Below are 12627 nucleotides of genomic sequence, written 5' to 3'. Positions count from 1 at the left end.
GCATAGGAACCAAGAAACTTACATCTCATTAAATAGTTTAGAATAACTTTGAAGTTGTAAGTTTGATCATACTTACTATTATTCTTCTAACAATGCTCTACTTTTCTTCTAGGTCATCCCAAATCAGATACTTGTTCAAAAATAAATATTCCAACTAAAATTAAAAAAAAAGCCACAACAATTACCTAAACAATTCGCACGAGAAATTTTCAATTTATTTACTCAGAACAGATAGATGCCATTAACCACTTCTTCACTCTTTGGTGGAGAGGGTGATCCTATCATTATACCACCCAATAGTACCATTCAAGTTAATTTTAATATAGCAGGCGCAGGAGGAGTGTTGACAACTCTAGTTGCCAATATTCTGATTGCCTTGTTGTATATGTTATTATTCTTTTTATGTTGTAGACAATTGTCTTTGTTCAATCCGAGGAAAAAGAAGAAATTATTTGATGAATACATGAGGGATTTGGAAGAGGAAAAGGCTCATCAGCAAGCTAATGAAGAAGAGGATTCATCCCATCATTCTCAACAACAACAACAACACGTAGAAAATAGTAATAATGAATATTATACATCGGCCAGTACAATTACTAATCAAATTACGAGTGCCTATCAAGAAGTTTCTAATCAATATCCTTTTAATCAAATTCCAAAACTTCCTTCCGAACCAACAGAGATGAAGAAGCACTTGTTAGGAAGATTGAAGATTGTAATTTTGGAGGCTTTCAATTCTACCATCTTGTTCTTCCCAACAATGCTTGCTCACTTTAGGGAGGGAATTGTGTCCTTCTTTGTTCCTTCGAAGGCAAAACAGGAGAGAAAGAAAATGATGGCTCTCTATGGAAAGGACATTGTAATTTACTTGTATTTCCAACAAATTATACTTTATATCATGTTGGTTTGTAGTATATTGGCTTGTGTGGTATTGTTACCAATCCATCTTTCGGGTAATCCTCCAATATTTGAGTATTCTATGAATAATAGTAGTAGTAGTTTCAATTATTTACCTTCTTCTGATGACATCTCTTTATATTCGAATAGTGATGTTTTGCAAAAAGGTATTAAGCCAATCAAGAATTTAACGCAAGAGGACAATATATTATTGAGAACGACTGTTGAAATGGTTATTGACTCACCTGTTGCATTGTATGCTCACGTAGTTGTTGGTATAATTTCAATTTGTGTTGGACTCTTCTTCTTTTTCCACTTTGTTTTTCATGAGGTTGTTGTAGAGAATCAATCAAGAGAAGAAATAGTACACCAAGAGGATAGTAATATTATTTCATCACAAAAGGATGGCCTATTTGAAATATTCCAAGAAACAGATAGCACTTCTATTGCTATTCATAATAAGGAGAAATCTATTGATCCTAAAGAAATTATTTCTCCATATGTTGTCGTTGTAAAAGGATTGCCAAGGGAAATGACAAATTTGAAGGATTTTGAATCGTTTGTTGAGATTTACTTTAACGACAATTTGAAAGTAGATCATGAGGACAGCAAAATTTTGAGATCAGTTTTGATTTATGACTTTATCAATAGATTAACCATGTCAGCAATTTTAAAACATATTGAGGAAGATTTGGATCACTTTATCCATTTGAAGTTGGAAAGAGGAGAAGAATTACTTTCCCTTAAGGAGCATGTCATCTTTGATGAAGGTGTCGTGGATTCCAAAAATGTTCTTTCCCACTGCTTTGGTGTACATACTCACGGAAAGAAAATTAACATGTTGAATACTGAGGAAGCTATTCAACATTTAGAAACGAGAAAAAGGCTGATCCGTAAGGAGGTCAGTAAATGGGATGCCTCATACAACCAGTTACTTCATACCAAAAATAGAGAAATTCCAAAAGTTAATAGTATTGACAGCTTTGATGATTCAAGTTTTATGGAAGATATTCAAATTGAGGACACTAAAGCTGAAGAAACCAATAATAATGATCCAATATCTTCAATTTTCGTAAACAATGAAGGAATTAGCAGCAGTGGAGTTGCTTATTTAATTTTCAAGAATACCTCTCATGTTAAAGATGTTTTGGGAAGATATTTGAATAATGAAATTAGATTACAAAATAATGTGATTACCATCCACCCATTAGATCAAGAACCAACTGATATTAACTGGTACACAGTTTGCAGAAGTTCTGGTTTGACAGGCTCAAGATATGAAGGAATTGCAACCAATATAATGATCCATCTTTTCTTGGTTCTATTCTTCATAGTTGCCTCAAGTCCTGCATCAATACTCTCTGCTATTCAATCACTTTTCAATGTTGGTGTTGTAGATATGGATATTCAAAAAATTCAAAGAGCCACAGGTATTGTTGGAAGTATTTTCTTCCAATTCTTGCCATCATTCTTCCTCTATTGGATTTCTAGATTAATTGGTTTTGTTATCAGTAAGGTAACCATGCTTGGTAAATATGATAGTAATCAAGAGTACAAGAGAATTTATCTTCTCAGAAAGTATTTCTACATGGTTCTTACCATTTTAGTCATGCCAAGCTTGTGGTTGTCTTCTATGGATGGTATTGTCAATTATATCAAGACTGAAGAGAATTTCCAAGAAATGCTTGCAAATATCTTCCTTCCAGCATCTGGTGCATTGATGGTATCGACTGCTATTCAGTATGCATTGATTGGTAATTTGGATGACTTGATTAGAACTGAAGATGCTTTCTGGTATATTTGGAAAACAAAGCTTTCTCCTTACAGAAAGGCAAAATCTCCTCTAGAGAAATTGAGAGCTGCCACTGATCAATTCTATTTTTCTGTTGATACTAATTATGCAAAGATTTTGGCTGTTTTCACTTTGTGCATGTGTTATTCAGTTTTTATTCCAATTATTTTACCATGTGGATTATTCTACATGATGATGAAACATTGGATTGACAGGTATTTACTTCAAGAAATTTACACTGCTCCTGCTGGTTATAATTTGGACATAATTGATAACAAACCAAAGGGAATTGATTTCATTTCCATTCAGAAGAAAGTTATCCTCGTTGTGAAAGTATTCATTATTGCACTTTCCATGTCAGCTTGGTTTTTGATTGTATTCTTTGGTTTGAGAGTTTATACAACAGCCGCATTCTTACCACATTTGATTATTAGTATTGTGGTGTTTGTACTGCTAGTTTGCTTACTCTATCTCATTCATCACAATGAAGATAAGATTATTAGAAAGAGAGTCATGTCACAAGTTGAAAAACAAAATCATGAAGTCTTCCATCATTTTGCAACAAACACTGCATTCTGTACACCTTTTGAAAAGAAATAATACTTTTATTACCTCTTGTGTTTCCTAATGAGCGCAATATAAAGACAAGTATTGCTTTGAGATTTAGATGGAATAATTCTTATTGTTTTTGGCAACACCTGAGATTCCACATATGGAATATCTAAATGTTGGAGAACTGGACTATCAATGAATGGATGAATAAGTTCTGGTTGTTGATTGGTATCTTCCCTATACTTGTCCAATATGTATTGAACTACATCTTCGTTCTGCTCCCTAGTGAAGGAGCATGTACAATACAGAACAACTCCATGCTTATTAGAAATTCCATCATATGGAGCTAGACAATTAATGTAGGCATTCTCCAGTAATTTCTTTTGTAAATCCACAATGTTGTCCATATTATTCAACGTATAGTCAATTTGTTTGAAATTTCTGCGGTAATGCTCAACTCTTCCATCAGTGCTACATTCTGCATCAACTACAATAATGTCATACTTTGGAGCTAGTGTATCAAAAATATTCTTTGGTGGTTGTTTGGTCTCTTCCTTAAGATCTTTCCTCTTTGAATTTCCATATTTTTCATAAATTAAAATACCATTATCTGGTAATTCCTTAACTTTTTCAATGTATTTAAATCTTTTCATTCTTGTTGGTTTTTCCACATTCGAATAACGTGTACCATCAGCATATATCAGTCTAATATCATTAATATTATACTTTTTAAAAATATTCTTGCATGTCATTATTCTATGATATGAAACATCAATTCCAGTAATCGTGTTAACTCTAGAATTTTTACATTTAAACAGGTCATAAATCAGACATGATTTAGTCCCTGGAGCAGTACAAACATCCAAAACATTTGGCAAAATATTCAAACTATTTGATTGATTGTTATCATCATTCATGAAAATCTTCTCCAACGACAAGATACAATAAATACTACTAATATCCACACCAAAAACATTTCCCTTCTTATATTCCTCCAAATTTGAAATATTAATTGTCTTTGGGAGTGTATAAATTTGATAATAATTCTTTTCCATATTTTGAATATTCAAAGGCTTGACTCCACATTGTTTTTCAATTGAATTTAAACAATTTAAAATTCCCTCATCATTTAAACATGACGATAATCTAATATACCGTATCGATTCGTTCTTTTCAATAAAATCGTCTTGTTCCGATGATGGATAATATTCACTGAGTGGAATGTTGTATTTCTCACAAAATTGTTGCAATAATTCTCTAGTTTCTTCTGATGAATTTTCTTCCCTACTGATGATGGTGTTGCTGCCACTATTACTATTACTACTACAACCCGATGAGTTGTTTATTGTTGCTTCATCTTTTGAGTTGCCATTAGAGGTTGCTTGTTGATTTTCATGCATTTTTTTTAAAGTTGTTTAGAGAATGCTCATTGTAAATTGAAACAAAGAGGAAACTTGATTTGCAAATTCATCATCCGATTCAACAAAAACAATCTCCATGATATTAACAAGCTAAAACATCATCTCGCTTTCTTGATATTTGATTTTGGAGATATCAAAAAAATGAGCAAACGAAAGAGACAAGATTTGGAAAATTATCAATTAATTAATTCGGAGGAACAACTACTCACGATCGATTTTAATAATCATAATAAGAGTTTGGAAGAGAAGGCAAAAAAAGTTGTGAAACTCGAACAGGAAATATTTTCAGATGATGTTTGTTTTGAAATAATTTCCATGATTGATGATTCGTGGTTTATTTTGAATAATTGTTCCTTGATTTCAAAACAATTCTTTAATGTGATCAAGGAACGTTCAAAACTTGTTATTCAATTTAAAAAGAAATTTACAGAGAAAAGAATTGAATTATTCATGAACAGTCAATTTATGAATAGTATTGTTAATGTTAAATTTTCTGCATGGTTGTTTGGCTCGATAGAAAAAGCGAAATTCATAAGTGAAATGAAACAATTAACATCGCTTATTATTTCTGACAATGGAATTGGTGATGAAGGAGTCAAATTAATAAGTGAATTGAAACAATTGACATCACTTAATATGTCAAACAATCGAATTGGTGACGAAGGAGTCAAATTAATAAGTGAATTGAAACAATTGACATCACTTGATATAAGTTTAAATGATATTGGTGCAGAAGGAGTCAAATCAATAAGTGAAATGAAACAATTAACATCACTTAATATTAATTACAATCGAATTGGAGATGAAGGAGTCAAATTAATAAGTGAATTGAAACAATTGACATCACTTAATATTTCAAACAATGGAATTGGTGATGAAGGAGTCAAATTAATAAGCGAAATGAAACAATTAACATCACTTAATATTTCAAACAATGGAATTGGTGATGAAGGAGTCAAATCAATAAGTGAATTGAAACAATTGACATCACTTAATATTTCAAACAATCGAATTGGTGCAGAAGGAGCCAAATCAATAAGTGAAATGAAACAATTAACATCACTTAGTATTAATTACAATCAAATTGGTGATGAAGGAGTCAAATCAATAAGTGATATGAAACAATTGACATCACTTAATAAGTAGAAGTATGAAAGTGAGTCACTTTGTATATTTTTAAAACAACAATTTTACTTTGAGACTTTGGAAGAAAACTTTAGTTTCAAATTCAAAAGTAGACTCTTAAATAGATTATTTATCTTGTGGATGGAAAATCACAAATTCTTGTAGGAAATATTTCTTTTCAAAAAACTCATTTTTCAAAAATACAAGAAAACAATTCAACAACACCGCATGATGATTACCATTACAGATAAATCTCTCGTTCATTTTACTTTTCATGATAATGATGATGAACATTCATCTACTACAACAAAAACAACAACAACAACATTAGTACGACTATTATTTCTATCGAACAAGCTGAGAGAAAAATTCTCATCACAACAAGAGGGAAAGTTAAAGTGGCTGATTCGGAGGGAAACTATTGTTCATGATTTGTACTATCTTCCTATTGAATATGCCAATGATGAAGAAACTATTCAAAAAGTGTTTTCAAAACTGGTAAACAATGGTTATTTAATTACAACGACTTGCTCATTTGGAGGTGTGAGCCCATTGGAATATCTATTACCACGAATTCATCCAGATCTGATTAGGTTGGGCATTAGAGAACAATTACAATGTCATATTAAGAATTGCCAGAAAGAAACTAATTCAATCAATAGTTACGCCAATTCAAAATATCAAGATATCAAAAAGAGAGTTCAGGATTGTGGAGGATTGGCAAATATTGGAGAGGATCTTGCAATTGAATATATGCAGTTTATTGGAAAGGATGGTGGAGTATTGCGTAGATTATCTAAATCTTTGATTAATGACAGAAGTTTTGTGTTGAAAGCTGTTGAGATTTGTCCTGTTGACATTTTCGCAGCTCCTGATCATTTCCAGAATGATAGAGAGATAGTAATCACAGCATTACGCAATGATGCATGGATATTGGAAAATTTAGAACATGCATTTCAGGACGATGAGGATATATTTGAACTTGTTGCACGAACAGATTTGGCAGCTCTAATGTTTGCTTCTGAACGATTGAGGAATGATACTTCTTTTATAATGAAAATGTTTCGTAAAATTGCACAAGATAGTTCGATGGACCATATGAGCGAAAGAGAAATTGCTATGCATATGGTCAAGATGAATGGTTTATCTCTTCAGTTTCTCAATGAGGAATACAGAGATGATTTCGAAATTGTTACTTGCGCACTGAATAATCATTGTCACTCTCTTGCTTATGCTTCTGAGAGAATTAGAAGTGATCGAGATTTTATGAAAAAAGCAATTGAGAAGTACAGCGTTGTTTACTCGTATGCTTCTGATGATTTACGAAATAATGATGTTGAACTTGCTTTGATTAGTATAAGGGGAGGGAATTGGATTCCTGTTGAGCATGAGATGAACAGACAAGTTGTAAAAGAGGCTGTGAAAAAATCAGCATTACAATTGACTAGAGTTCCTGATGAATTAAAAAGTTGTGCACCATTCATGTTTGAGATTATCAATGAAACCACTGAACCAATTTTGAAATATATTACAAACGAATTGAGATTTTCTCAAGATTTTGTATTGGAAGCAATCAGGATAAGTAGCAATAATGTGCTAGATCTTAGGAATGCAGAAATGGATAATAAGGAATTTGCGAAAAAAGTTGCTCAACTAACTGGCTACACATGTACATATAGAAACGACCTATATGAAGCAAGAATGGAATACATGTTCCATGGAGCAAAGTGCTAAAATAATGTAACTCTTATATCTAATGTGATTATATGAAATAAATTCATTTCTTCTGGAACAACCACTCCAAACCCTGATAGAAATTACTTTCATCTGAATGAACAACCACCATGGTATTCTCCTTCTCATAACCAGCCTCCTCAATAACATTTTCAATGGTTTTTTCAATCTTGTTGTTCATTTCCTTAAAAGTTGAATGTATCACAAACAAGATAAGTCTATAATTCTTTTCCTTCTCGGTGAAATTTAAAAATTGTTTTTCAACTTCCACACTATCATCACCCTTTGAAAATTTCACTATATTCCACTGTACGAAAATACCCACTTCTCTTATTAATTTCATTATGATCATCCGTAATACCATTGGAGGCATAAAATAGATCAGAAATCTCTTTAAATCCTTCGGAAAATACATTTTAATAGAAAAATAGAAAGAAGAATGAATAAAGATCAGAACGAATCATTTTTTTTGATTTTTCTCAATCTAAAAATAAAACGACTATATTTGAGTAAAATAGCATTGATATACTTAGTACCAATGAACGGCATTAAATAAGCAACAAATAATGTTGGTGATAATAAAGAAAAACCTTAAAAAAAATTAACTACATTAATGTCCACCGTTCGTGCTGATAATCAACAAGTAATCAAGCAAGAGGAAAGGCAAAAAGAGAAATTTATAAAACAATACAAAGAGGTTGGAATTGTTGTGGTGGGTGTTGTATCGCTTATTGTTGCAGTACTGAATGGCTTAAACTCGAACATTTATTCCAGAGAGAAAAAAGTTGAAACTGTTAGTCCGATTGTTGATAATGTTGCTAGATTGAATCAGAGTTTCTACTCTTCCCAAATCCAAAGCAATCCTTTTATTGTTACAAATGAATTCTCTGATTTATTCACCAACACATTGAAATCAATGCAACGTTGTGAGTTGAGTATGAGAGGATTTTATGGAGAGAGTGGGATTGGAAAAACAACAATGCTGAAGGAGAGTTTGAGATTACTTGAACCATTTCCTTACTTGTTGGTAAGTCTCTCCAAAACAACAACAATTAAGGAGTTGGCCAAGCTCATGAATTTAGTTGTTGATGATGAAGCAAGGTGGTCAGATATCCAACTAGCAATTAATCAGTTCATTGCCTTGGCTCATCAGAATCAGAAAGGCCAATGTCCAATTTTAATCATTGATAATGCAAATAGAAACAGGAAAATAACTGAACAATTTATTGACATGGTTAGAGAAAACACAGAACGCCAAGTCGGGTTGCTAATAGTCATTTCTGATGGTTATTATACTGGTCTAGATACAGCAGGCGGCAGATTGTGGACAACAGAACTTTTAGAACCCTCGCATGAATTTGGAGTAAAGTATCTTAACAAGCTGAATCTCACAAATAATGATACCATAACAAGAGTTTTAGATATTACTGGAACAAAGGCTGTCTATTTGGGCTATGCTCGCTACTGTCTCAAATCTAATGGTGGGCGAATGGACTTTCGTTGTTTAGAAACAATTATTGATCAGTTAATTACACGAACAATCGCTTTATTACCCAACAAAATTAGAGAAATAATTATGACGAAAGCTGCTGAGCTAATCAAAGACCCTAATGGTAATCACACGTTACCCCAATATATTACAGAGGAAACAGAGAAAATGATTTACAGATCAAACATATTAAGGCAGGGTAGTGCATTCAAGTCTGTTGTAATATTTCAAAATAAGACTGTCAAAAGGTACTTTGAAAAAATATTTAAATAATAAATTAAATATTGAGTGAAATCTCACTGAATTCACATTTCTGAAAAACTAAGGGTCCTGACAACCTTTCTTTCTTTGGTTGTGCGAGAGGAGAAATACTCCTTATTTCCAAAATACGATTTCACTTTCTTGCACTGTTCACGGAAATGACCCAGTTTTGGATTAACATTCTTCTCAGTTGAAACAAAAAGATGATGGTACAAACTAATTGCATCAAGTCTATTTTTCTCTGATCTGAGTATCTTTTTTTTCAGAATTGACAGAATATCTTTAGTGGTTTCATCTGAAACACTGGTTCTAGCTTCTTCCAAATATTGGGAAACAACCTCTCTGTCTTCTAAAGATTCTAATCTTTCCTTATGAATAATCTCTAATATTACTAAACCTAGCGCATAGATATCACTCTTTGGGGAAACTAGATTGTAATCAACTCTCTCAGGAGATCTGTAGCCTGAAACGATAAGAATATAATGAATTTAAAAACGTACCTTCTGAGAAACTCTGTGTTGTGATAGGTTTATCATCATTACCAAGGCATTTTCCAGAGTTAATGTCAAAGTCTGAATACCTTTTTGCAATTTCAAAATCAATTAAAAACCAATGATTGTCATAGAGAACAATATTTTCTGGCTTGATGTCATTATGAACAAAGTTTCCTTCCTGTAGATAACAGAGCTGAACTAGCATATCAATAAAAAAATCCATAACATTAATCTCGTTCATCTTTTCAAAGAGTTTGGCCATGCTTTTTCCAGCAAGTGTAAGTGAACAGTTACCTTCAGACGTCTGAAGTGTTGGAGCATATAGTGTTAAAAAGGAATAATGATGAGGACTTTCATAAATGTTATTCTTAGAGTTAAACTTAATGAAATACTCAAAACCGTTAATTTTCCCTTTTTTGATGGTTGAGCGAGTTTGGATTATTTCAAAATCCTTATCATATTCGATTCTTTGGAAATAACTATCCCATACAGGAAATGAAAAATAATTCCTTTTTGTAGACTGTACAAGGCTGTGCTGTGTCGTTAAATAGTTCCTTACTTCCTCATTCTTTGGATAAATAAGAGATGTCATAATTCTAGAAATGAGCTGGATGCGATCACTAACGACATTGTGCTGATACGATCCAATGAATGAGAGAGTAAAATTTGAAAGTAGAATGGTGTCATCATCTCTCATCTTTGGTTGACAATGTAAGGTGTATAAATTTGAAGCAACACTATCAGATGTGATACCCATGACTAATATTTGTTTGTGCCAGTCTTTAATGTCTTTCTTGATCAATTTTCTCATAACCTGCGACAGTGCCATTTTCATCTGAGATACGAGGGCAATAAAGTCCTTGTGGCTAGTATGGTTTTCATAAGTGTCTGGTGAATCTTCTCTTATTATTCGAATACATTTAAAACTAGTTCCAAAACTAACAAGCGTAAAATCATCAGGTCTAAAATCTGGAATACTGGTCTGTAGATTGGCTTCCAAACTGTCCACATGAACAAAATCCTTAATACTGGAATTTCTGATTGATATTGTTAGCATGCAGAATATAAAACTTACGATCCACCAGAGCAATCAGAAAAAATAGAGGTAAAGCTAAGCATTGGTGTGAAATACAATCTAGAAAGTTCCATTTCGCTTGTAGTATCTATAGAATCTCGAAATGGAGGGATAATTGAGCTGAAAATTAAATTATCTATTGTTTTTAGTCTGAGGGTATCACTATTTAGAGGCATTTCAACATTATATTTGTAATCTTCATATTTCCTGTTCAATACTAGCCCTTCCTTTTTCAGTTTGTCAATAAGGCTCACAATATCAGAGCTCTGAAGATAGGAGAGTAATAAACTTAGAATATTCTCGATGGTTTCCTTCTTTTCTTCGAATAGAGGATTTGTTTGGCAATTGTTTAGTGTAATACCAAATCCGTGCAAGGTATATTTAAAAATAGTTTCCATCCTCTTTGTTGTAAAAGTAAAATGGGCTGGAAGTTTTAGATTTTCGATTTCCTTAATGTTTGCCACTTGATGTTTTTTTAGGATGGCTCGGAGTTTGGACTTTGAGGGTTTGAATGTTTTTTCGCTAACATTATAAAATTCGGAAATAAGTTCCAATGAGACTGACAAGTGCACATTCTCAATAAATTTATTCTCGCCAGTTTTTTGCTTTTTTGCAGTTGGTATGCTTTCAGAATGGTTTCTTTTCATTTTTTTTGATTTATTAATTTAAGCACAAGTTTTGATTTGGAAAATGGCGGGAATTTTTGAATTAAGCATAAGGAGAAAAAATCGCACCACATATTGAACCACACAAAATCCTCATTGAGAAGGAAGTAATTGGTGAAACTTCATGATTCTGCTTATTATTTTCTGGAGATTCTATTCGATTTCTAAGGCATCTCTTTGCAAATAATGGATCAATATGAGAGTTACTTGATTTGGTTGCTCGAATGATATTTCTCTGAGGGTAGTGTTTGAAATCTATTGAATGGATGGTCTTGTTGACTAATCCAGACATGAATTGAGATGAAAATAATTGCCTCTTTCGTATATAATCAAACATAATTCCATACATGACGAAATGTTTCTTTTGACAGGATGTCAATATCATATCTCCAAACTTGTTTCTCTGGGCCTTGTAATACAGCATTGGATTTGCCAAACCATGATATTCTCCACTGCAGAAAAATACATAATGCTCGAACAGCACATCCCAACATTTGCTCTCATTCATGACATTTCTGAATTGTTGACATGCAGAGCCCAACTTGGCAAGAGCTGACAAGTTGGAAACCAACACTTTAGAATCGATAGAATCCAGCAATTCAATTCTCTCTATCGAAAGATATGAGAAAATTTCCCATAGAATATCATTAGAAAACATTTCATTCGAATTTCTTCTAATTTGAAAATCTGATGAATTAGTGTTGCTAATCAGTGTTGAATTTTTTGCTCTTGTTGATAAAGACCTTCGATTAGATTTGCTCTCCTTTGAGCTTGGCTTGTAGTAAATCGATTTCCGAAGTGTGGAGGCATGTTGTGAAGTAGTTGTGAGAAGCGGATATTTTTCAGTGTTGGAATGTTTGCTCATTTTTTTTAAGGAGTTTTTCGAGTTGAATTGGAATCTTGTTGGAGGAATTTTCGAAGGACTTTTTCCAAAATTCATGATTAACAGCAAGTAAGAAGAAGCAGGAGATTATTAAGCTTCTAATGAGACTGAGACATGTTTGCTTCCGAGTATGAAGTAATCTCACATGGGTTGTGTCAGTAGTGTCAAGATCTTTATGATGAAACACACCATGATCAAATAGATTGATTCCATCAAGATCCGATTAAAATAGTTTAATT

At 32.6% G+C, this 12627-nt stretch overlaps 6 protein-coding genes across 6 annotated transcripts; 4 read left to right on the top strand and 2 right to left on the bottom strand.

The window, feature by feature from the left end:
* Positions 1-175: 175 nt before the first annotated feature.
* On the top strand, positions 176-3289 carry NAEGRDRAFT_81987 (uncharacterized protein; the record flags this gene model as incomplete). Its single annotated transcript, XM_002669974.1, has 1 exon — positions 176-3289. Exon 1 carries the CDS (start codon positions 236-238, stop codon positions 3287-3289), a length of 3054 nt encoding a protein of 1017 aa, XP_002670020.1. The 5' UTR covers positions 176-235.
* Positions 3290-4803: 1514 nt separating this feature from the next.
* On the top strand, positions 4804-5869 carry NAEGRDRAFT_81986 (leucine-rich repeat protein; the record flags this gene model as incomplete). The annotated part of the gene is made up of 1 exon (XM_002669973.1): positions 4804-5869. The coding sequence occupies one exon, from the start codon at positions 4804-4806 to the stop codon at positions 5806-5808; it is 1005 nt and encodes a 334-aa protein (XP_002670019.1). The 3' UTR covers positions 5809-5869.
* Positions 5870-6015: 146 nt separating this feature from the next.
* Positions 6016-7589, top strand: NAEGRDRAFT_59807 (uncharacterized protein; the record flags this gene model as incomplete). Its single annotated transcript, XM_002669972.1, has 1 exon — positions 6016-7589. The coding sequence occupies one exon, from the start codon at positions 6016-6018 to the stop codon at positions 7519-7521; it is 1506 nt and encodes a 501-aa protein (XP_002670018.1). The 3' UTR covers positions 7522-7589.
* Positions 7590-8134: 545 nt separating this feature from the next.
* NAEGRDRAFT_53861 (uncharacterized protein) lies at positions 8135-9283 on the top strand (the record flags this gene model as incomplete). The annotated part of the gene is made up of 1 exon (XM_002669971.1): positions 8135-9283. The coding sequence occupies one exon, from the start codon at positions 8135-8137 to the stop codon at positions 9281-9283; it is 1149 nt and encodes a 382-aa protein (XP_002670017.1).
* Positions 9284-9718: 435 nt separating this feature from the next.
* NAEGRDRAFT_53860 (uncharacterized protein) lies at positions 9719-11487 on the bottom strand (the record flags this gene model as incomplete). The annotated part of the gene is made up of 2 exons (XM_002669931.1): positions 9719-10766; positions 10841-11487. 2 exons carry the CDS (start codon positions 11485-11487, stop codon positions 9719-9721), a joined length of 1695 nt encoding a protein of 564 aa, XP_002669977.1.
* Positions 11488-11548: 61 nt separating this feature from the next.
* Positions 11549-12370, bottom strand: NAEGRDRAFT_75043 (uncharacterized protein; the record flags this gene model as incomplete). Its single annotated transcript, XM_002669930.1, has 1 exon — positions 11549-12370. The coding sequence occupies one exon, from the start codon at positions 12368-12370 to the stop codon at positions 11549-11551; it is 822 nt and encodes a 273-aa protein (XP_002669976.1).
* Positions 12371-12627: the final 257 nt, after the last annotated feature.

Source organism: Naegleria gruberi (assembly GCF_000004985.1).
Source record: "Naegleria gruberi genomic scaffold NAEGRscaffold_76, whole genome shotgun sequence".
Classification (NCBI taxonomy): Eukaryota; Heterolobosea; class Eutetramitea; order Acrasida; family Naegleriidae; genus Naegleria; species Naegleria gruberi.
This window is presented reverse-complemented; position numbering and strand designations above follow the sequence as displayed.